At 45.2% G+C, this 24,894-nt stretch overlaps 1 protein-coding gene and 1 long non-coding RNA gene across 5 annotated transcripts in view; one reads left to right on the top strand and one right to left on the bottom strand.

The window, feature by feature from the left end:
- unc93a (unc-93 homolog A) overlaps positions 1 to 24,894 on the bottom strand; it is a 148,920-nt gene that overhangs the window by 35,115 nt on the left and 88,911 nt on the right. For all 4 annotated transcript variants that reach the window (XM_048535527.2, XM_048535528.2, XM_059648434.1 and 1 more), the window contains one exon: positions 12,886 to 13,097. In XM_048535527.2, coding sequence (XP_048391484.1) covers positions 12,886 to 13,097 — 212 coding nt within the window. The remainder of the gene's footprint in view (positions 1 to 12,885; positions 13,098 to 24,894) is intronic.
- LOC132210008 (uncharacterized) overlaps positions 1 to 24,894 on the top strand; it is a 107,144-nt gene that overhangs the window by 60,310 nt on the left and 21,940 nt on the right. The gene's annotated exons all lie outside the window — the stretch shown is intronic.

Genomic DNA, 24,894 nt, shown 5'->3' with positions numbered 1-24,894 from the left:
ACATTTACTGCCTGCAGGATTTCCCCGGAGGAGGTTTTTACGATGTGACCTTCAGGAGTGCCAAGCTTTGCAAGCGCTTCCTGGAGTTTTCAAGGAGAAAGGAGGTGAGGGCTCCCTCTCTGTATTGACCGCTGTCCCGCTGTTTGTGATGCCAGCACAGAGGAACCGTATGGTGACTGTACACATGTACAACCCGCATGTGCCAGCAGTTGATGTCCTGACCTTCCTCGGAAGGCACGTGAAGGTGGAAGGGGACCTAACTGACATCATGGACCCCTTTGGCATCTGGACGAGTAAGAGGCAGGTCAGGTGACGCTGAGGATGGGCGCGGATGGGAATGTCGTACACCCACCGTCCAGCTTTGCGATCGGCGGGAGCAAGGGCTACCTGACCTATGCAGGGCAACCTAAAGTCTGCCATGCCTGTGGTAGGTCAGGTCACGTGGCGGCCGACTGCAAAGCCACCATCTGCAGGAACTGCAGGGAGGAGGGACACCGTGCAAAGGATTGCCCACAAGAAAAAAGCTGCAACCTTTGCGGGGAAGTGGGCCACCTCTATAGGGCATGCCCGCAGCGGGGGACCACCTACGCCCAGGTCGCCGGCAGGGGCAATGCGGGGCCAGACCCCCACGGAGGAGAGGAAGGCACCAGGGCCCAGCAAGGACCCCACTGATGTGCAGGAGGGCCAAGTCGTGCAGGAGGGCCCAGCCCCGCAGGATGGGCCCGAGGCCAGTAAAGCACCCCTGCAGGCTCCGCTCCCCCCGGACAACTCGGAGTCAATGGAGGCGGCGACAGGCGACCCGGGGGAGTGGACAATGGTCCGGAAAGCGAGGAGGAAGGCGCGTCGACGGGCCCAGGAACCGCAACCATCAGGTGGGAAGAGGCAGCTACAGGGGGACTATTAGAGCTCAGCTGATGAGGGGGATTTCGGAGAGGGCCCGCCCGAAGCAGAAATTAAAGATCTCAAGGGAGAAGGAAAGCAGCACCCCACTTCCAGGTGATGGGAGGCGTCCTGAGGCTCCCTCCGACACCCAGTCAAGTGCTGCTGGGGCACTGGAGGGCCCCCCGGAATTTCCAGGCGGGAAGAAGGAAACAGCGCGTCCCCAGCCTGACCCGGAGCCGGACCCTCCTGCCTCCGCACCCCTGATGGGGGGATGCCACCCGGAAGGCAGCACGGACGGTTTCCTGAGCCCGGAGAGCATCCAGGAGTTAGCCCGGGCAATGGGCATGAAGTGACAGATGGAGGGGCTGGACCCTGGACTTGGGGAGGGTACTGCGGTCACTGCCCACAATGGGGGTACGAGTTGCGAGCAATAATGTGCGCAGTGTCAGGTCCACCGCAAGATGTGTATCCACGTTGGCCTACCTGACCACCATCAACGCGGACCTCCTGTTTCTGCAGGAGTGCAGGATACTGCACCTCGGCAAGTACGGGAAATGGTCCGGCGCCTGGACCTGAGGGCCTTCGATCTGGTTAGGGGGTAACGACTGTCGCTCCTCGGGCCTGGCTATTCTGCTGCAGCGGCGCGACTTCACCATCTCTCAAGTTCAGGAGGTAGTGGGGGAGCACATCCTAGTGGCTGACGTCACCTACAGGGACGCTCCCCTGAGGCTAATCAACGTGTACGCCCCAGCGGTACAGTGAGTGGTTGGCCGTCCTGCAGCGGCTTCCACCCCTGCTGGCTACGTCCAGGCCGGTCATCCTGGGCGGAGACTTCAACTGCATCATCGATGCAGATGGAAGATCCGGCGCGGGGACAGCGGGTGGGGGGAGTCAACTGGACATCACGTCCAGATTCCTGATGGGCACGGTGAAGGATGCCAAGCTGCTCGACGTCTTCAGCACCCCTGTAGACGGAGCGCAGCGGAGATACACCTGGTCGCTGCCAGACGGGTCTATTTGCTCAAGGATAGACTTCCTGTTTGCGTCATGGGCGTTCTCGGTCAGGTCCACCGGAGTCGAGCCGGTGTTCTTCTCTGACCACTGCCTCCTGCTGGCCGACTGTCACTTACAGGACGACCAGCCGGCCGGCAAGGGGACTTGGAAGCTCAACATGGCTCTGTTGACCCCAGAGAACGTCGAGGAGCTTAAGAGGGAGTACGCTGGTTGGAGAACCGTGAAACCCCTCTTTCAGTCTCCGGGCGACTGGTGGGAGACAGTGAAGGAAAACATCAAGAGGTTCTTTGTCCTCAAGGGTGTTCGGAAGGCGAGAGAGAGGTGGGGAAAGCTGTCGCGACATCAGAAAAGGGTGCAGAACCTGCTCCTTCTGCAGTTGATGGGGGTCGATGTCACGGAGGACCTCTGCAAGGTGAGGGGTCAGCAAGCCTCGCTCTTCGCCGCGGAGGCCTCCACGATAATCTTCCAGTCCAGGGTCCGCTCCGTGGTGCAGGACAAGACGTGCTCGCGTTTCTTCTTTCAGAAAGTGCATAAAGAGAGCTCTGTGTTTAGCCGGCTGAAGGAGGACGACGGCTCGGTGACGTCGTCTCGGCCCGACATTTGAGGATCAGCAGGTCCTTCTATGCCGGACTGTACGACACGAAGCCCACGCTCAGCACGGCCTCCAAGTTGTTCCTGTTGTCTATCACGGAGGTCTTAGAGGACGGTACGAGGGAGTGGCTGGACCGGTCGATATCCCTGGAGGAGCTGACCAGAGCCTTCAAGTCCTTGGAGAGGAATAGGACTCCCGGGAGTGACGGCTTACCGGTCGAGCTGTATTCCGCTCTGTGGGACCTGGTCGGCCAGGACCTGCTAGAGGTATACGATAGTGCGCTTCGGGCAGGGGAAATGTGCAAGTCCATGAGGAAGGGCATCGTCACCCTCATTTTACAAGAGGAAGGGGGAGAGGGAAGAAATTAAGAATTGGCGTCCCATTTCACTATTGAACGTGGACTACAAAATCCTGGCCAAGGTCATAGCCAACCGGGTCAGGTCTGTCCTGGAGTCGGTGATTCACCCTGACCAAACCTGTGCTGTGCCGGGCAGGAAGATCGCTCAGAGCCTCGCGCTCATCAGGGATACGATCGCCTACATACAGGACAGGCGGGTGGACACCCGCCTCGTCAGCCTGGACCAGGAGAAGGCCTTTGACAGGGTCTCTCATGCTTACATGAGGGACGTCCTCTCCACATTGGGGTTCGGGGAGGGCATCCGCAATTGGATCTGGTTGCTCTACACCAAATCGTTAGCGCAGTCTTGATCAACGGGTGGGAATCGGACAGTTTTCCTGTCAGATCTGGAGTCAGGCAGGGCTGCCCGCTCTCTCCTGCCTTGTTCGTGTGCTGTGTGGAGCCCTTCGCCGCATCCATCAGGAAGGACGTGAGCCTGAGGGGCGTGACTATCCCAGGCAGCGGAGGCCTTCAGGTCAAGACATCCCTGTACATGGACGATGTCGCCGTCTTCTGCACCAATCGTCAGTCGGTGAGTAGACTATTGGACATCTGCGGCCAGTTTGAACTGGCCTCGGGTGCCAAAGTCAATAGGGGTAAGAGCGAGGTCATGTTCTTCGGGAACTGGGACGACCGCTCCTTCATCCCCTTCACCGTCAGGACAGACTACCTCAAGGTGCTGGGTGTTTGGTTTGGTGGGTCTGGGGCGTGCACTAAGACTTGGGGGGAGCGTATCACCAAATTGAAGCAGAAGCTGGGCAGGTGGATGCTCCGGTCCCTCTCCATCACGGGTAAGAACCTGGTTGTCAGGTGCGAGGGGCTTTTGGTACTGTTGTATGTGGCGCAGGCCTGGCCTATTCCCTGGACCTGCACCGCTGTGGTCACCCGGGCCATCTTCCACTTCATTTGGGGGTCAAGGATGGACTGGGTCCGCAGGGACACCATGTACAAAGACCTGGAAAATGGGGGAAAGGACGTACCGAACGCCACCCACGCCCTGATGGCTACCTTTGTGTCCGGCTGCATCAAGCTGTGCGTAGATCCTCAGTACGCAAACACCAAGTGTCACTACTTACTGAGGTTCTACCTGTCCCCAGTGTTGCAAAGGATGGGCCTGGTCTCATTGCCGCGGAACGCTCCGAGTAGTTGGACCGTCTCGTACCACGTGTCCTTTGGGGAGAAATGTTTGAAAGGAAACACCTTTGACCACAAGGCCGTCAGGCAGTGGTCAGCACGTAGTATTCTCGAGACCCTTCGGGAGAAGGAGGGGGTGAATCCCGTCATGTGGTTCCCCACGCAAACTGCCAAAGTCGTTTGACAGAATGCTTCATCGCCAGAACTTTCAAACAAGCACAAGGACATTGCTTGGCTGGTGGTGAGAGGGGTGAGATCCTTTATGCATGCCCAGAATCTCTGCGCCACCGCACACTGCCCTCGAGGCGGCTGCCGGGGGGACGAGACTGTCTATCACCTCCTTCTGGATTGTGCCTATGCGCAGGAGGTCTGGAGGGGGATGCAGTGGTATTTGTCGAGGTTCGTCCCGAGCAGCTCCGTGACATGGGACTCCGTGCTCTACGGGCTGTTTCCCGGGACGCACACCAAGACCAACATCAACTGTGCCTGGAGGACCATCAATGCGGTGAAAGATGCTCTTTGGTCTTCCCACAACTTGCTGGTCTGCCAGTTGAAAGAACTGACCCCGACCGAGTGTTGCAGACTGGCGCACTCCAAGGTCCAGGACTACGTGCTGAGGGACGCGCTAAAGCTTGGGGCAGCCGCCGCCAAGGCACAGTAGGGAAAGACCATGGTATGAAACCTCTCGTCCAGAATAGAAAAAAGGGCCCTATCTGGTAACTGGGCCGAGCTGGCGCCTTCCCCAACTGGTCAGGGGGCCAACAGGGACTGTGCGGGGAGACGCCTGCCGGGGTATTTTCTTTGTTTTTTTTTCTTTGTTTTGTTTTTTCCTTTAGTTGGTGTACGTACCCCCGGAGCGGCTTGCATGACTGGGTAGGTGTATAAATGTTTTATTTTTTGTACATTCCATGAATAAAGTATTTTTTTTCAAATTTAAAAAAGTGTTGAAACGTCTGAAAACGAACCTTCCAGCTTAGCGCGCAAACTTACATAGAGAACCTCAACCTGAGCTACGAATCTTCTCAAAACTCACTATAGCAGTAACGTTGGGGGAAGGCATTAAACAGGAAATCAGACATCTAAGCAATAAAGGTACAGCTGTAATTATGGACAACTTTAATCTGCATAAAGGTAACAAAGTGTGGAGCTGGATGAACACAGCAGGCCAAGCAGCATCTCAGGAGCACAAAAGCTGACATTTCGGGCCTAGACCCTTCATCATCATCCCTCTCTGATGAAGGGTCTAGGCCCAAAACGTCAGCTTTTGTGCTCCTGAGATGCTGCTTGGCCTGCTGTGTTCATCCAGCTCCACACTTTGTTATCTTGGATTCTCCAGCATCTGCAGTTCCCATTATCACTGATACAATTTTAATCTGCATAAAGATTGGGCAAATCAAATCAGCTAAAATATCATAGAGGAGGAGGGAGTAGGTATGAGATAGTTTTCTGGATCAATATTCTGAGGAACCAAATGGAGAACAAACCATAAGAGACTGGGAACTGTGTAATGAGAAAGAAATAAGTGTGCATGACTCGTGGGGAAGAGTGACCATTAAATGATAGAGTTCTTCATTAAAATGGAGAGTGACATGGTTGATTCTGAGACTAAAGTCCTGGATCTAATTAAAGGAAATTATGTTGATATGAGGTGCAAATTGGCTATGAGAAATTGGGGAATGTTCCTTCAAGGGACGGTGAATAAGTGATGACAAACATTTTAAGGATACATGGAGGAGCTACAACAATTGTTCATTTCTATCTGGCACAAAAATAAAACAGTAAAGGGAAAGTATTAGATCCAGCACAAGGGCATACAAATTGGCCAAACTAAAACGCAGCTGAGGATTAGAAATAGTTCAGATTTCAGCTAAGGATGATGAAGGGATTGATGAAGGGGGTGGGGTGGGGGAAGTGGCGTAAAGAGTAAACGTGCAGAAAATATAGGTCATTTACAATCAGAAATAAATAGATGGTAGACAATTAAATACATTATCTTCATTCTGTCTTCCTAAAGGATACCACAAATAACATTTCAAAAATATTGGAGAACACAGGGAAAAACTGAAGGAAATCAACAGGGATATCATGAAGGGAAAATGATGGGATTGAAGGCCTATTAATCCCCAGTTCTGAAGATGGGTCACCAGACCCAAAACGTGAACTCTGTTTTCTCCTCCACAGATGCTGCCTGACCTGCTGAGCTTTTCCAGCGCTTTGTTTTTGTTCCTGATTTACAGTATCCGCACTTCTTTTGGTTTCTATTAATCCTGATGGTCATATATTCTACTCCTAGAGTACTTAAAAAAGTGGCCCTAGAAATAGATGCATTGGTGGTCATCTTTCAAGATTCTATAAACTTTTCAACAGTTCCTATAGATTGGAGAGCAGTTAATGCAACCCTCTATTTTAAACAAAGGATGGTTCAGAGAAAACCAGGAATCATGTTTGGCTAGCCTGACATCAATCATGCAGAAAACACACAAAGCTATTATAAAAGATTCAACAGGAAAACAGTGACAGGTTCAGATAGAGTCAGTGTGGATTTAAGAAAATGTAAATCACACTTGACAAATCAACTGGAATTTATTGAGGATATAACTAGTAGAGTTAAGAGGGAGCCAGTGGATGTGGTTTACCTCAACTTTCAGAAGGCTTTTAATAGGGCCCATTTAAGAGATTAGGATGTAAAATTAAAGCACATGAGTTGGGGGTAGCATACTGACATAGCAGACAGGAAACAAGGAAGAGGAAATATACAGAGACAGTAGGAACTGCCATTGCTGGAGAATCTGAGATAACACAGTGTGAAGCTGGATGAACACAACAGGCCAAGCAACATCAGAGGAGCAGGAATGTTTGACATTTTGGGTGGGGACCCTTCTTCAGGAAATATACAGCTCATTTTTCAAAAGGCAGGCATTGAATAATTGGGTACTGCAGGGATCAATGCTTGGACCCCAGCTATTCATAATATAAATTAATGATTTAGATGAGGGAACTAAATACATTTTCAAGCTTGCAGATGATACAAAGCTGAGAGGGAGAATGTGCTATGAGGTGAATGCAGAGATGCTTCAGTGTGATTGGGATAAGTTGAGTGAGGGTGCAAATAGAACATAGAAACATAGAACATAGAACAGTACAGCACAGAACAGGCCCTTCAGCCCACAATGTTGTGCCGACCATTGATCCTCATGTATGCACCCTCAAATTTCTGTGACCATATACATGTCCAGCAGTCTCTTAAATGACCCCAATGACCTTGCTTCCATAACTGCTGCTGGCAACGCATTCCATGCTCTCACAACTCTCTGCGTAAAGAACCTGCCTCTGACATCCCCTCTATACTTTCCACCAACCAGCTTAAAACTATGACCCCTCGTGCTAGCCATTTCTGCCCTGGGAAATAGTCTCTGGCTATCAACTCTATCTATGCCTCTCATTATCTTGTATACCTCAATTAGGTCCCCTCTCCTCCTCCTTTTCTCCAATGAAAAGAGACCGAGCTCAGTCAACCTCTCTTCATAAGATAAGCCCTCCAGTCCAGGCAGCATCCTGGTAAACCTCCTCTGAACCCTCTCCAAAGCATCCACATCTTTCCTATAATAGGGCGCCCAGAACTGGACGCAGTATTCCAAGTGCGGTCTAACCAAAGTTTTATAGAGCTGCAACAAGATCTCACGACTCTTAAACTCAATCCCCCTGTTAATGAAAGCCAAAACACCATATGCTTTCTTAACAACCCTGTCCACTTGGGTGGCCATTTTAAGGGATCTATGTATCTGCACACCAAGATCCCTCTGTTCCTCCACGCTGCCAAGAATCCTATCCTTAATCCTGTACTCAGCTTTCAAATTCGACCTTCCAAAATGCATCACCTCGCATTTATCCAGGTTGAACTCCATCTGCCACCTCTCAGCCCATCTCTGCATCCTGTCAATGTCCCGCTGCAGCCTACAACAGCCCTCTACACTGTCAACGACACCTCCGACCTTTGTGTCGTCTGCAAACTTGCTGACCCATCCTTCAATTCCCTCATCCAAGTCATTAATAAAAATTACAAACAGTAGAGGCCCAAGGACAGAGCCCTGTGGAACTCCACTCACCACTGACTTCCAGGCAGAATATTTTCCTTCTACTACCACTCGCTGTCTTCTGTTGGCCAGCCAATTCTGTATCCAAGCAGCTAAGTTCCCCTGTATCCCATTCCTCCTGACCTTCTGAATGAGCCTACCATGGGGAACCTTATCAAATGCCTTACTGAAGTCCATATACACCACATCCACAGCTCGACCCTCATCAACTTTTCTAGTCACATGGCAGAGATTCATTTTTTTGACAATCCTCCCAATAACCTACCCATACCTTGTTTGCCTCCAAACATATTATCTCAGATTTGAATTTGTTTGACAATTTGGTGAGCCTCTGACCAGCCCACTGATATCTTCCTACAGTATGCAGCTTCCTTCCGCACTATTAATAAGTAAATTTTCAGGTCATCTCAGAATTTCTTAATCATTCACATTTAAGTCGAAATCATCGGTATATGCCAATTTATATCTTCCCTTTAAAAATATGTTCTGACTGCCCTTCATTAAACCATGATTCACAAAATGATGATTTATACCACCCCTCAAAAATTTTCTCCAATAATTTTTTCATTACCGAGATTAAATTGATTGGGCGAGAATTGCTTCTTTTGTTCCTTTCTAATTTTTTTTAAATCAATAGTGCAACATTAGCAGCCCTTCAGTTCTTTGATACCATGGCTGTCATTAAAGATAATAGAAAATGATAGTTAGGGCCTCAACTCTTTATTCCCTTGGTGACTTGTGATACATTTTAGCTGGGTCCAGAGATTTATCCATCTTCAAGGACAGTAAATACCTTATTATTTCCTCCCTCACTATGTTTATCCCATCCAACATTTCACACCACCTCCAATAAAGCGTAACATGAAAGCAAACTTAGCTCAACTGTCCTGAAATTAGTTTGCTTTAGGGTTCACATGAGCCTGTCTGCCTCATCAAACTACTGGCTTGGCGTCTTCCTGTCTTTGAGCAACCTCTTGGCCCACCTCTGGATCCATGTGTTCCTCATCCAAGTAGACCTCTTGCTCCTGAATCTTTTCCTCACCCAAGACATTTCCCCTTCATCAAGTGAGGTTGTGGATGCAGCACATGACCATGATATGGGAAACTCTCTCTGGTTTATGTTACAAAGCAATAGCAGACCAGTCCAGACATTGGAACGTCATTTTGAGCAATCATATTGCTTGCTCAATTAAAACCTTTCAGCAGCCTTGTGCTGCATTGTCAGTTTGGAAATTCTGACAGGTATCATCAGCTATGTCTTGAAGGATACTCCTTGTCACCCATCAACCCATCCACATATAACAACCTCCTGGCTACGCAGAGATCCACAATATTTGTCCAGTGCAGTCAGGTGATCTGGACAATAATGAGGTGGAATCTTTTCTATTGACAAACACAGCTGGTTGCTGCTAGCATGCTCTGCCAGTAATATGGATACAATTGATTGCACTTTGTATCTATGGGATTCCTGCTACGTCAGCAAAGAAGCCTGCCTGACTTTCTGGCTACGTGATTCTCTTCATCCAAGGGAAGTGCCCAAATTGTGCACTTTAGCAAATAAAATATCAGCCATTTCCGGGATACATTTATAAAAGGCTGACTATGAAATTTCACACAGGTGTTCAATATCAAACCAGTGGAGGGCCACTATTACCTGCAAGGTTTCTGCCATTCTGCTGTTAGTTTCAGGCAATCTATGAAGACCATAGTTTATTGCATATCATTCTCTTTGGGATTTGCCCTGAAAGCCTGCTTCATGATGCTGGTCGAAAGTTCTACACCTAGCAATGTTCCCTATCTAGTTTGCTCCCCATCTAGCATCATACACCATGGACAGCTTCAACTTGAGTGGCTTGTGATCAAACCTTTCTTTCATCTGGTAGGAAATTCCAGATGGGATTCAGAGCTTGCAGTTCTTGTTACAGTCAGCCTACTCCAATGGGACATCTTATGGATTGAATGTACTTCTGTTCCTCCATAGCTGTGTGCAGACATTAGACAATGGTGATCAGGCCACAATGTACTGTGGCTCCATGACTTCATGGGATCTGGTTGGAATGTTATGCCATGCATTCTGGAGATATGCTGGTTAATTGGGAATTAAATCCAGCTGAGTATAATTCCCTACCCAGTGAAGTCATGATTAATGGGGTCCTCCTTCAGTTGGCCAGAAATTCTAATCTGTAACACTGGCCACCTAAAATACTTGCTGTCTTAGCCTTTTCAAAGGCAAAAGAGATTTTGGAGAACTGGTTCAAGTTGGTGAGGTTTTGTTTCTCTGCTTAACTTGCTGGGGAAGCACACCATAAACTGAACTCTGCTATTCCTGGAGTCGTACTGAAAGTTGAGTCTTTTCCTTAAGTATGTGTGGTATCCCAATTTACCTGACTTTCAGACCAAGTTGATAGAAAGCAAGGACTGGGTGCCTGTACTCACGGAAAACCATTATTTATTGTAAGTAATTAGACTATTGCTACAGGTGAAACGATATAAACCATTGGGATGTAACACTTAAATTAAAAAGCTTTAATCCCCCCTACACATTTACACAGACAAACAAACATGGAAAATAGATTATTGGTGGTGGTAAGAAAACTGGAAAGTCAGTTCAGTGGCCTTTGCTCCCCTGTTGAAATGCCCCTTCTTTGCCTGGCCAAACCCCTGGTTATTCAGATGTCCTTCTCCTGATGTTTTTACAAGTTTTAAAGAAGTACAGAGGACTTAATTCACTTAGAAGATGTAGTTATTGTAATGAAGTCAGACAGCTGGACATCATAGAATATGAGTTCCTGATTGGAGCTGTTAATCTGGTCCAAGCAAGAAGGCCTAGCACTGACACTCTGGTGCTTGACTCTGGATGAGTGCAAATAAAGCATGACTTGATGACAGGATACCGGGCTCTCTGGATTTATTTCAGAACAAGTCTCTGATTTCTCAACCTAGAAGTCACGGCTCACAGTAACTGCTGTGCGAAATGTAACTTTTCTTTGACTGCAAAGAACAGGCAATTTCTGGTCTGAGTAAAAGTAACTACAAACAATGATCCTGCAGATGAAAGACTTACCACATGAGGATTGGTTGAGGATTATGAGAGTGTACTTGATGGAGTTTAAAAGGATGAAGGGGCATGTCATTGAAATTTACAGAATACTGAGAGTCCTGGATAGAGTGGACGTAGAGAAGATGTTTCCACTAGGACCTGATGGCGCAGCCTCGGAGTGAACGTATGATGCTTTAGAACTGAGATACAGTGGAATTTCATCAGCCAGAGGGTAGTTAATCTGTAGCACTCATTGCCGTAGAAGGCTGTGGAGGCCAAATCATTGACTGTCTTTAAGACAGAGGTGGATAAGTTCTTGCCTGTAAGGTTTACATAGAGAAGGCAGGAGAATGGGGTTGAGAAACCCACCAACCATAATCGAATAATGGAGCAAATGCATGCACTGAATGGCCTACTTGTGCTCCTATATCTTATGATCTTATGGCTAGAAGAAGATTTACACGCTTCTTTTCCTCTCTCTCTCTCTCTCTCTCTCTCTCTGTAACTTGTTTCTGGCTCTAGATTGCTCAGCCATCCAAGACCCAATCATACAGTTGTTGGCAAACAAAAGGTATCCATCATTGATAACTGTCACTAGCCCACAGACCAGTCAACGTATTGTTGCTAACAAGAGCTACATCAGTACACACCCTTGGCTCCAGATTGTCTGCAATCTGAACTACAGACTCTTAATTGTTCAAGCAGTTGTCTACAATGCCTGCCACTCTTCAAATAACTTTTAAACAAGTCGTTCTCATTTATTTCTAAAACCAAAAACATAAAAAAGTTCTTACAATTCAAATAATAATTTTCAACACTTCCTGTCATCCACTATGTTTCTCCTGTTCTTTACCTCCCTGAATAATTTTATAATACCCATCATACCCTTAAAACCTGCATCCATCCACCATTTCAGCCAGTTCCTGTCAAGCGATTATAAGTTTGCCTTTGAACCCAGAGTAATCCACATCCCAACATCTCCCTAACCACTTTACCCTCTCACTGATTAAGGCCATTGCATCATTACGTCCTTTGACTCCCTGCACGCTGTCATGAGTCCATATGATTCATGATAATGATTTCCCAGCTTACTATGTTCCAACTTCCCCCATAACTGTGACCATATGCTCTGTGATCTAACACTACAACACATGTCACTGTATATCAGTTTTTGCAGCAAATCTGTCTCCCTGTGATTTCCCCATTTCAGTAATGGCTCCAAACCCTCTAAGGCACAAAATAAATTGTTATGTGGTCCATTCTTCCAAACCTGGATAGACAGTGCTCCATTTTCGTGAACAGACACGCTCCTAACCTTTGCTGCACTGATTCTCCCTCCCCTTGGCTGTTTCAGCTTTAACATGTCCTTCAGCTAACATTTTCCTGCCTTCCCTTAGTCACTTGGCATCTAATATGCTCTTCAGCCACAGACTGCCTTCCTCCCTGAGCTAATTGAACTTTAATATATTTTACCAACAGCCTGCCTTCCTCCCTTTCACCTGTACCTGGAAGATTTTCAACACAATTCAAGGCAACGATCACTGAAGGCTGCATTTATGTAAGGGCAAAGCAGTAAGTACTTAATCTAACATTCTGGAAGAAGGGAAGGTCGCCAATGCATGTTTGTTATATAGTATATGAGATAATGGCTTTCTTGATTAGACAAAATTGGGAAGGATGAGGTCATGACTTTGTCATAGAGGATCATCTTCAATGCTTTCAGTATTCTTACCTTTGTATAATCTCCAGCAAGGAAGCCTTGTTCAAACCCACTGTACATTGTCATGACAATGAGTAGACATTGACGCTTGTCCTTTAGTTGCGTAAAGGTAGCCACTAAGACAGCCAAAACTTTTATTTCCTTCTGTTTGAAATCCTGCACTTCCTTTTTATCGAGGTGATCCAGAAAGAAAGCAACAAGAAGTACTCCTCCTATACCAATACCTACAGCAAGGATAAAGCAGTATTAGAACAAGCAGTTGGGTAACCAAGGATGCTTCTCTCCAGAACTTTGTAAACGTTTCTGAGCATAGACTGGATTGAATCTTACAGGGTTTTCTTTGGGGAAGGGACAACTGTGCAGAGTTTTTTGCCATAAGGCCTCAGGAAGTTCTCTTATCATATCTTACCAAATTTAATTCTTTAACTACCTGCCCAACCTCTGCGGCATTCCTTTCATCTGATTCTACCTAAATCTTATCATGCATGCTTCCAGGAAATCCCAAAATTGACTGACATCCAGATCTGTCTTGGACAGTTCTTGATGTTTTCCAGGTCATGGGAAAAACAAAGGAAATTTGTCACCACGCTTTGCGGGCAGGGTCCTGGAGGTCCTGGTTAATAGGTTGGTACAGAGGTGGCTGTGACACTAAGCCATACCAGCCCAGTCCAAGGTTGCCACTCAGAACAGTGCAGTCTCAACCATCCGGAGGAATAAGCAGCAATGTAGAAGGTCAGTGACCTTCTCCACTTACCAATCTAAGTGCCAAAATCTACTGTCCAGTACCTCAGTTCTTTTTCTTCATTGCTACACCTAACTCCCACTGATGCTCATGGTCTATCACACTCACAACTGCCTGCAAAATCTTCCGTCATTCATTTGCACAACCTAAGTCCTGAAAGCACTAATCCTACACACCCTCTGCACTGGCTACTTACTTGCTCAAGACATCTTCCCACTACATCAAAATTAACAGTTATGTCATCCACTATCAACTCCCTAGTACTTTCTTTTTTCTCATTTCAGTTGTGAAATTGCCCACAAAAGGGTAAAATAATCAAGATTGGTCTACCCAACATTAGGTTTCTTATCTCTAAGTTGGAGTGCAACCTGACTGACCACTAAACAGCTGACTGATCATGTTGAATCCCCTGTACCAGTTTTGGAATCTGTCCTTGACTTACTGAGACAGGACCCCCTCCGTTGATTTGACTGAGGCCTGTTGACAATCATGATAAACGTCTGGGCTTTGAGTCTATGCTGAACAGCACAGGAGTATAAAAATACTGAGAGCCTAGGATCTTGGTCAGAGATACAAACAAACAGGCAAGAAATGCAGCCCCATCCAGCCCATGAACTGGTGGATATCACTAAGCACACACTGGTCCTTGCAGCAACTTGTAGTGGCAGCCTTGAACTTCAGGCACAATATTGTAAGTGAATCAAAAATGTCCCACAAGGGTTCTTTCAGGCTGAGACATGTTTGATGCTAATTTCCATTATGTGGAATAACTGTGGCCCGTGCCAATGAAGTGAGATATTGGTGCTCGGTGGCAAACGTGGAGGTCCTTTACAGCATGCAGCAAGCTGAAGTTGCCAGGGATCCACTCTGAATTCTACATTGAGAATTTTTGACATCTATGTTGTTTGATGTGTTTGGTATGATAAGAAGCTGAATATTAGTGAGGCGAGTTGTCGTATTAGTAAAGCATTTAACAAGGCCTAAAGCCCCTTAATTCATAATTTGGGAAATGTTTGGAGGCATTGTGCAGAGTTGAGCTGTTAAAAGGCCTGCCTCACTGCTGTGCGACGTTATCTCAGTTATAATAAAAACAGAAAGGTCTCCAGTTCTCATGTTTCGCACTCCTTGACTTTCTGTGAACCCCATACCCCATCCATGTTAACTTATGCCCCTCAACCACCTCTGTTGACCCTCATGACCCACCACGTCCAGCTATGCTCTCCACTCCTCATGACTTCCATGCCAGTCTATATCCCACACCAACTCCGTCAAGACCCTAGCAAATCTCCATGGTCCCTCAAGTGCCCCATGTGAGACTTTGGCACTTGGATGTCCTTTCTGCTGCCATATGGATACAGAAGCTATGAAACTCTACAATGATAAGTGATACGCATAAAGAAAGCTTTTAAAAAAGAAAAAGTAATCCATTAAAATATTCTGTTACAGACACAGATGAAAGAGAACTGAATCTCCTGTTCCCTTCCTTTATTGTCTGTAGACACTTTTTCTTTGAAAAGGGATTTAACCTTGAAGTGTATGGTCACTTTGAATAACCAACAACAGGTTCTCATGGGTTAAGCAGACAGGGTTATTTGTTCACACATTCACCTGAAAATGTAAGGCTACATCAGTCACTTGCCTTTTTTTGTGTGAGAAAATGGTTAAAGAGACTAGTCTACTTATTTAATTATAAACCAAAGAGTAGTTCATAATTCACATGATTTAGCTTATATTGGGAAAGAAAGGTGTTTTCACTTAGGAGTAGTCTAGTTGGATTCAATTTCTGGAGCTATATATCAGGATTATCTTGAAGAGAAGGATTTTCCGCAGGTCAGTTAGTTTCATGTAGTCATTAATAGTAGGCTATTGGTAAACTTTAAAAGGGAAAGGCTTGGAGATATTAGGATGGTAGTATCTAGTTTGAGATTGGTCACATATTCAATTTCTATTATTCTCCACACAGAATGAGTTGACATGCTACACAATGCAAGATGAATGGCAGTCATTTACACTTACTTGTGATTTAACTTTTCTACCAATAGCCCTTTTGTTAACTTGCGCATTCCAAAATCACCGAGTCTAGGAATTGATAGATTTTGAGTTTTAGTTGTGTTCACATATAGAAGGTGTGAATTCCACCAATGGTTTTGTATTGGTATGTCCATCTAAGGGTAGAACTCCACCCATGGTCATTTAATTCTGAAGTTCCCATAGTCTTGTCACACTCTTGAGTCTGTACAGACCTTGCAAAGTATTTGATCCTCAGCAGCCTTCTTAGCATTTTTAATATAATAAAATGTGAGGCTGGATGAACACAGCAGGCCAAGCAGCATCTCAGGAGCACAAAAGTTGACGTTTCGGGCCTAGACCCTTCATCAGAGAGAGGCCTCTCTGATGAAGGGTCTAGGCCCGAAACGTCAGCTTTTGTGCTCCTGAGATGCTGCTTGGCCTGCTGTGTTCATCCAGCCTCACATTTTATTATCTTGGAATTCTCCAGCATCTGCAGTTCCCATTATCTCTCTTAGCATTTTTAATGTCCATTTTCAAAAGAAAAATGCAATTTTAGAAAATGTTATACGGTATACAGTCCACAATGAAAGTTAGGAATATGACACGTTTATGGTTATTACAATATAGATGATTTAATATCATTATACAGAGCAAATGTTCAAAATTTCCTGATGATATCAAAGAATTAGGCAGCCATTCGGCCTATCATGTCTGCTCTGTCATTCAATCATGGCTGATACGTTTCTCAACCCCATTCTCCTGCCTGCTCCTGTGACCCTTGATCCCCTACTAATCAAGGACCCATCTTTCTATGTCTTAAAGCACTCAATAACATGACTTTTGCAGCCCTTTGCAGAAATGGTTTCCACAGATTAACCATCCTCTGGCTGAAGAAATTTCTCATCATCTCAGTTCTAAAGAATTGTTCCTTCATTCTGAAGCTGTGCCCTCAGGTCCTAGTCTCTCCTATTAATGGAAACATCTCTACATCCACTGTATCCAGGTCTGTTAGTGCTGTGTAAGTTTCAATCAGATCCATCCTCATCTTTCTAAACTCCATCAAGTCGGACCCAGAGTCCTCAACTGCTCCTCATATGACAAGTTTTTCATCCCTGGGATCATTCTTGTATACCTGCTCTAGACCCCCTCCAATACCATTAAATCCTTCCTTAAATACAGGGCCCAAAACCACTTACAATATTACAGATGTGCTCTGATGACAGCCTCATCATGTACAGCTTCAGCAATACACCCCTGCTCTTGTGTTCTAGCCTTCTTGAAATTAATGCCAACATTTCATGGGCTTTTATTATATTTAGCAGTGTCCTGTGTCAAATACCTTCTGGAGATTCAAACTGATCATGTTCACTGACTGTCCCTTGTTTAACTTGTTCATTACCTCCTCAAAGACTTCTAACAGATTTGTCAGGCATGAACTCCCCTTGACAAAGCTGTGCTGACTCTGTCCTATTTTACCATGCACTTCCAAGTATTCCACAATCTGATCCTTAATAACGGACTCTAAAATCTTACCAACAACCAAGATCAAGCCAACCAATCTATAGGTTCCTGTGTTCTGCCTCCCTCTCAAACAGGAATGTTACATAGGTCATTTTCCAGTCCTTTGGGACCTTTCCTGACTCCAGTGATTCCTGAAAGATCACCACCAATGCCTCTGAAATCTCCTCAGTTATCTCCTTCAGAAGTAGGGGTGGCATGGTGGGTCAGTGGTTAGCACTGCTGCCCCACAGCATCAGGGACCCAGGTTCAATTCCACCCTCAGGTGATTGTCTGTGCAGAGTTTGTGCATTCTCCCTGTATCTGCATGGATTTCCTCCGGGTGCTCCGGTTTCCTCCCACAGTCCAAAGATGTGCATGTTAGGTGGATTGGCCATGTTAAATTGTCGTAGTGTTCAGGGATGTGTACAAGTCTGGGTACATCCCATCTGATCCAGGCAATTAATCCACTTTCAGCTTCTCAGCACCATCTCCTTAGTGATAGCCACTACTCTCATCTCTGGCCAATGACTCTCTTGATGTTCTGGTAGGATGCTGGTGTCCTGCACTGTAAAGACTGAAACGAAGTGCCTATTCAGTTCCACCACCATTTTTTGGGTGCCCATTACTTCTTCAGCCTCATTTTCCACCTGTCCAGTGTCAATGCTTACCTATCTCTTACGTTTTAGATATCTACATAAGCTCTTGAAATCTTCTTTTGTATTACTAGCTAGCCTATTTTTATATTTAATCTTTCCGCCCTTATTGCTTTTTTAGTTATCTTCTATTGGTTTTTAAAGGCTTCCCAATACTCTGTCTTGCTACTAATCTGCACCACATCATATGCTTTTTATTTTGCTTCAGTGCTATCCCTGACTTCCCTTGACAGCATGGTTGCCTTGTCCTTTCCTTAATATGATTTTTTCTTCCTTCAGATGAGTTCCTGCTGCCATTGTTGCTCCACTATCTTCCCTGAATGGCTCCTCTTCTAAACAATTTTGGCAAGCTCCTCCTTCATGTCTGTGTAGTTACCTATACTTAATTGTAATACTATTACATCTGATTCCACCTTCTCCCTCTCAAACTGCAGGGTGAATTCTACCATATTATGGTCACTGCTCCCAAGGGGTTCTTTCACCTTAACCTCCACAATCAAGTCTCCCTTATTACATATCAGTAAATATAGAATTGTATGTTGTCTACGGGGCTCCGTCACAAGCTGCTCTGAAAAACCATCTCATAGACATTCCATAAATTATTTTTTGGCATCTGCTATCAACCTCATTTTCCCAGTCCAACTGCATATTGAAATACCCCATGATTGTTGTATTATTGCCTTTCTTACATATTTTTTCTATTTCCTGAGTTATTTTCTGCCCCATATCCTGATTGCTGCTGGGAGGCCTGTACATAACCCCTCTCAGGGTATTTTTCCCTTTGCATTTCCTCAACTCTACCCACACAAATTCTATGTCTTCCGATTCTATATCGCTTCTTACTATTGATTTAATTTAATTTCTTACTACCAAGACAAACCCTCCCTCTCTGCCCAAATGCCTGAACTTTCAATAGGATGTGTTGATTACAACAAGGAGGAAATTATGCTGGATCTCTTTAAAACTCTGGTTAGGCTATGACTAGAGTATTGCCATCATGTTCAGGTCACCACACTTCAGGAAAGATACGAGGGTCTCTGAGGCGGTAGACAAGAGATTTATAAAGTTGTTTCGGAGAATTTTGCCTACAAGGTTAGATCAGAAAAGCCAGTGCTCCTTGAAAAATAAAGCTTTAGAGGATATCTGATAGAGTAGTCAAAGATAATAATGAGTTTAGATGAGTTTAGTTTCTATTAAATAATCATAAGGAGGTTGATGGAAATTGAAGAAATCAATAATTTTAAAAGGAAATTGTGTATACATGAGGAAAATAAACATGCAAAGCCACAGGAATAGTGTGAGATGGAACTAACACTACTTCTCTACATAAACATATTTGACAGGCCAAATGGCCTCTTTCATTGTTGTAATGACTTTTTTTTGGAATAAATTTCCAAATAACTTTGGAGGAACGCTAGAGACAGATTTGTTGTTGATATGCAAACATGGTCCTCTCTCTGGGCAATTTTTGAAGAGGCTGGTTTAGGGGGGCGGTGACAGGAAGAAGCAGAGGCCAGGACGTTTTGTAACTTGAACACCTCTCTGTGCAGCACCATCTCCCTACTCTTTCAAATGTGAAACATAGATTAATGTTTTGAATGTGATTAAAGGTAAATATAAGGGTATGAAGGCAGAGCTAGTTCAAGTGAACAGAGGAACTAACTTTACAGATATGACAGTGGAAATGTAGTGGCCAGCTTTTAAGGAGATGTTCAATATCTGGAGCAAAGATTTCTCACAATGAGAAAGATTATTTGAAAAGGGTGCACCATGAATGGCTGAATAAGTAAATTAAGGCTAATATCAAACTGAATGAAACAGTGCACAAATCTTCAAAGATTGGAATTTGGTCAATAACTTGGTCAGATTTTAAGAACCAACAAAGAATGATCAACAAAAAAAAAGTAAAAATAGTGTATGAGAAGAAGCTAGCAGTAATAAAACAGATTGTAGTAGTTTCCATGTGTATTTAAATAGGAAAGGTCAAGGGTCATGGAGCTTCTGCAGAACATTCTGAAAGGTGACAGTAAACAGCCAGAAGTCATGGTCTATGTTAGGACCAATGCGGAAGTTAATCTTGGTCATCTAGAGAACGAAACCATGGAATTGATAAATGGAAGACAAGAAAATGGTAGCGACTCTGAACAGGTATTCTGTATGCCTATCTTCAATGTGGAAGACTCAGAAAAATTCCCAAAGATATTTTAAAATGAAATGGCAAACAGAATGAAAGAACGTAAAACAATGACAATCATCACGGAAATGGTGTTTGGAAAATTATAACGTATAAAGCTGACAAGTCTCTAGGGCCAGATGATCCCTATTGTACAGTCTTAAGAGAAGTGGCTACTGAGATAAATGTAATGATTGCTGGTAGGTCAGTCAGCTGGAGATCATAAAATCCTGATTGGGCTGTTAATCTGGTCCAACCAGGATTCCTTGGCTGTCATATAAGAAAGGTGAGTGTCAGAAATACTGACAGTTTGATATCTCACTCTGTACTATAGTCAAAAGCTAGTCATGTGTAAATAAAGAGTCATGTGGTGTTGGGATATTGGCCTCTGTGGAGTTATTTCAAAAGGTGATGACAGTAAAGCATAATCCTGAAGAAAATCACTTGAAACAGTTGTCTTTGAGTTAAGGTAAGCGTTTCTTACATCATGCCTTTGTTGGCAATCATGGCTCATTCAACCCTGCTGTCCAGGACTGGGTCAAGTATTTGGAAAGAATGCATTTTTCTTCTGGCAAATAAAATTAAGGCAAATACAAAACAATGAGTATTCTTCCATCAGCCTGTGGAACTGTAGCTTTTTCTGTCATTAGGAGCCTAACTTTCCCTGAGGCACCAGCTATTAAAACCTTTTCGAGCCCGAGGGGGCATAGCTTTAAATTGAGGGGTGAAAGATATAGGACAGATGTCAGAGGTAGTTTCTTTACTCAGAGAGTAGTAAGGGAATGGAATGCTTTGCTTGCAACGGTAGTAGATTCGGCAACTTTAAGTCATCATTGGATGAGCATATGGACGTACATGGAATAGTGTAGGTTAGATGGCTTCAGGTCGGTACGACAGGTTGGCACAACATCGAGGGCCGAAGGGCCTGTACTGTGCTGTTATGTTCTATGACTGACATAGTTAAGGAATATTGCAATCCCAAGCTCTTTCTAATTCTGAGATGCTATTGCTTTTACTTGGCAATTGAAGAACCAGGGAAATCTGTATCAGGATTTTTGACTAGGTTACTAAGACTGGCAGAAGCATGTGAATTTGGTTTAAGCCTTAGAGATGTTGGTATATGGGATTAATGATGTAACTATGTATTCATTTTTGTGAGGAGAGCGAGAGAGCCAGACAGAGAGCACCAGGAGGCTGCTGGGATGGTAACTGTTTTTGCCACTTTAAAAAGCTTACCTCAAGTGGGCAGTGGCTGAACCTGAGACACTACATGCATAGTGTCTCCCACCTGCCCTCCTCTAACCAAAAAAAACTTGATGGTGTATAGATAAGGTAAGGCTTTTTCTATTTCACCTTTCTTTATATATATATTGTGTGATTGCCAACAACTTTTTGCTTCCTTTTTCATTTATCTAAGTTAAGTTTAATAATGTCAGCAGACCTCACACCTGTGTTGTGCTCATCTTGCTCAATGTGGGAGCTCAGGGACAGGGCTGATGTCCCCGACTCCTTCACGTGCAAAAAGTGTGTCCAGCTGCAGCTCTTGTTAGACCGCATGATGGCTCTGAAGCTGCGGATGGACTCACTTTGGTGCATATGTGATGCTGAGGGGGTTGTGGATTGCATGTTTAGCAATTTGGTCACACTGCAGATTAGGACTGCTGAGGGAAATAGCGAATGGGTGACCAAAAGGCAGAGGAAGGCAGCGCAGGTATCCCCTGCGGTCATCTCCCTCCAAAACAGGTATTCTGTTTTAGATACTGTTGAGGGAGATGGCTCACCAGAGGAAGGCAGCAGTAGCCAGGTTCATGGTACCATGGCTGGCTCTGCTGTACAAAAGTGTGGGAAAAGAGTGGAAGGGCGATAGTCATTGGGGATTCAATTGTAAGGGGAGTAGATAGGCGGTTCTGCGGTCGAAAATGTGACTCCCGAATGGTATGTTGCCTCCCAGGTGCATGGGTCAGGGATGTTTCCGATCAGCTGCAGAACATTCTGAAGGGGAAGGGCGACCAGCCAGTTGTCATGGTGCATATAGGCACCAACGATATAGGCAGAGAACAGGATGAGGTCTTGTAAGCAGAATTTAGGGAGTTAGGAGCCAAGTTTAAAAAGTAGGACCTCGAAGGTAGTAATCTCAGGATTGCTACCAGTGCCACATGCTAGTCAGTGCAGAAATGAAAGAATAGCTAGGATGAATGCGTGGCTTGAGAGATGGTGTAGGAGGGAGGGGTTCAGATTTTTGGGACATTGGAACTGGTTCTGGGGAAGGTGGGACTATTACAAGTTGGATGGTCTACACCTGAACTGGACTGGAACCAATGTCCTCGGGGGTGTTTTGCTAATGCTGTGGGGGAGGGTTTAAACTAATGTGGCAGGGGAATGGGATCCAAATATTGGACAGGAAAAGAGGTAAACGAAAGCCTGTAGGGAACTAGATAAGTCAGTGTGACTAAAGGGAATAGTAGTCGGGGAGCAGATGATGAACACGAAGGGACAGGTGGTCTGAGGTGCATTTGTTTTCATGCGAGAAGTGTAGTAGATAAGGCAGATGAGCTTAGGGCTTGGATCGGTACCTGGAGGTATGATGTTATTGCTATTACTGATACTTGGTTGAGCGAAGGGCATGATTGGCAACTAGTTGTCCCAGGATATCGATGCGTCAGGTGGGATAGAGAGGGAGGTAAAAGGGGTGGAGGAGTTGCAGTAATGGTCAAAGACAATATCACAGCCGCACTGAAGGAGGGCCCCATGGAGGACTCAAGCAGTGAGGCAATATGGCTAGAACTCAGAAATAGGAAGGATGCAGTAACAATGTTGGGGCTGTACTACAGGCCTCCCAACAGTGAGCATGAGATAGAGGTACAAATATATAAATAGCTAATGGAAAGGTGTAGGAGAAACAGGGTGGTGGTGATGGGAGATTTTAATTTTCCCAACATTGACGGGGATTCACTCAGTGTTAGGGGTCAAGACGGAGCAGAATTTGTAAGGTGTGTCCAGGAGGGTTTTCTAGAGCAGTATGTATGTAGTCCAACTCGGCAAGGGGCCATACTGGACCTGGTGCTGGGAAATGAAGCTGGCCACTGGTCATATTACAGTAGGGGACTAATTTGGAAATAGCAACCACAATTGGATACAGAATTGGCTGGCCAACAGAAGACAGCGAGTGGTAGTAGAAGGAAAATATTCTGCCTGGAAGTCAGTGGTGAGTGGTGTTCCACAGGGCTCTGTCCTTGGGCCGCTACTGTTTGTAATTTTTATTAATGACTTGGATGAGGGGATTGAAGGATGGGTCAGCAAGTTTGCAGACGACACAAAGGTCGGAGGTGTCGTTGACAGTATAGAGGGCTGTTGTAGGCTAGAGCGGGACATTGACAGGATGCAGAGATGGGCTGAGAGGTGGCAGATGGAGTTCAACCTGGATAAATGCGAGGTGATGCATTTTGGAAGGTCGAATTTGAAAGCTGAGTACAGGATTAAGAATAGGATTCTTGGCAGTGTGGAGGAACAGAGGGATCTTGGTGTGCAGATACACAGATCCCTTAAAATGGCCACCCAAGTGGACAGGGTTGTTAAGAAAGCATATGGTGTTTTGGCTTTCATTAACAGGGGGATTGAGTTTAAGAGTCGTGAGATCTTGTTGCAGCTCTATAAAACTTTGGTTAGACCGCACTTGGAATACTGCGTCCAGTTCTGGGCGCCCTATTATAGGAAAGATGTGGATGCTTTGGAGAGGGTTCAGAGGAGGTTTACCAGGATGCTGCCTGGACTGGAGGGCTTATCTTACAAAGAGAGGTTGACTGAGCTCGGTCTCTTTTCATTGGAGAAAAGGAGGAGGAGAGGGGACCTAATTGAGGTATACAAGATAATGAGAAGCATAGATAGAGTTGATAGCCAGAGACTATTTCCCAGGGCAGAAATGGCTAGCACAAGGGGTCATAGTTTTAAGCTGGTTGGAGGAAAGTATAGAGGGGATGTCAGAGGCAGGTTCTTTACACCGAGTTGGAGAGCATGGAATGCGTTGCCAGCAGCAGTTGTGGAAGCAAGGTCATTGGGGTCATTTACGAGACTGCTGGACATGTATATGGTCACAGAAATTTGAGGGTGCATACATGAGGATCAATGGTCGGCACAACATTGTGGGCTGAAGGGCCTGTTCTGTGCTGTACTGTTCTATGTTCTATTTCTGTAAGCTTTTTACAATACTCATGGACAAGGATAGGAGTGGTCCTAAAGGAAGAGTACTAAACTGGGGGAAGGCTGACTATACCAAGATTCTGCAGGATCTGAGGAATGTAGATTGGGAGAAACTGTTTGAAGGTAAATCCACATTTGATATGTGGGAGGCTTTTAAGGGAAGGTTGATTAGCGTGCAGGAGAGATATGTTCCTGTGAAAATGAGGAATAGAAAAGGTAAGATTAAGGAACCATGGATGACAGGTGAAATTGTGAGACTAGCCAAGAGAAAAAAGGAAGCATACATGAGGTCTAGGTGACTGAAGACAAGATGAAGCTTTGCAAGAATATTGGAAATGTAGACTGAATCTGAAACAAGGGATTGAGGGCAAAGAGAAGACATGAGATGTTGCTGGCAAACATGCTTAAGGAAAATCCCAAAGCCTTTTATTCATAAAGAACAAGAGGATAACTAGAGAGGATTGGCCCACTTAAGGACAAAGAAGGAAAGTTATGCGCTGAGTCAGAAAATGGGTGACATTCTTAACAAGTACTTTGCATCGGTATGCACCAAGGAAAGGGACATGACAGATGTTGAGTTTAGGGATAGATGTTTGCTTACTCTAGGTCAAATTGACATAAGGAGGAAGTGTTGGGTATTCTAAAAGACATTAAGGTGGCTAAGTCCCCAGGTCCGGATGGGATCTATCCCAGGTTAATGAGGGACGCGAGAAAGGAAATAGCCGCGGCCTTAACAGATATCTTTG

The sequence above is a fragment of the Stegostoma tigrinum genome, chromosome 9 (genome assembly GCF_030684315.1).
Source record: "Stegostoma tigrinum isolate sSteTig4 chromosome 9, sSteTig4.hap1, whole genome shotgun sequence".
NCBI classification, from domain to species: domain Eukaryota; kingdom Metazoa; phylum Chordata; class Chondrichthyes; order Orectolobiformes; family Stegostomatidae; genus Stegostoma; species Stegostoma tigrinum.
This window is presented reverse-complemented; position numbering and strand designations above follow the sequence as displayed.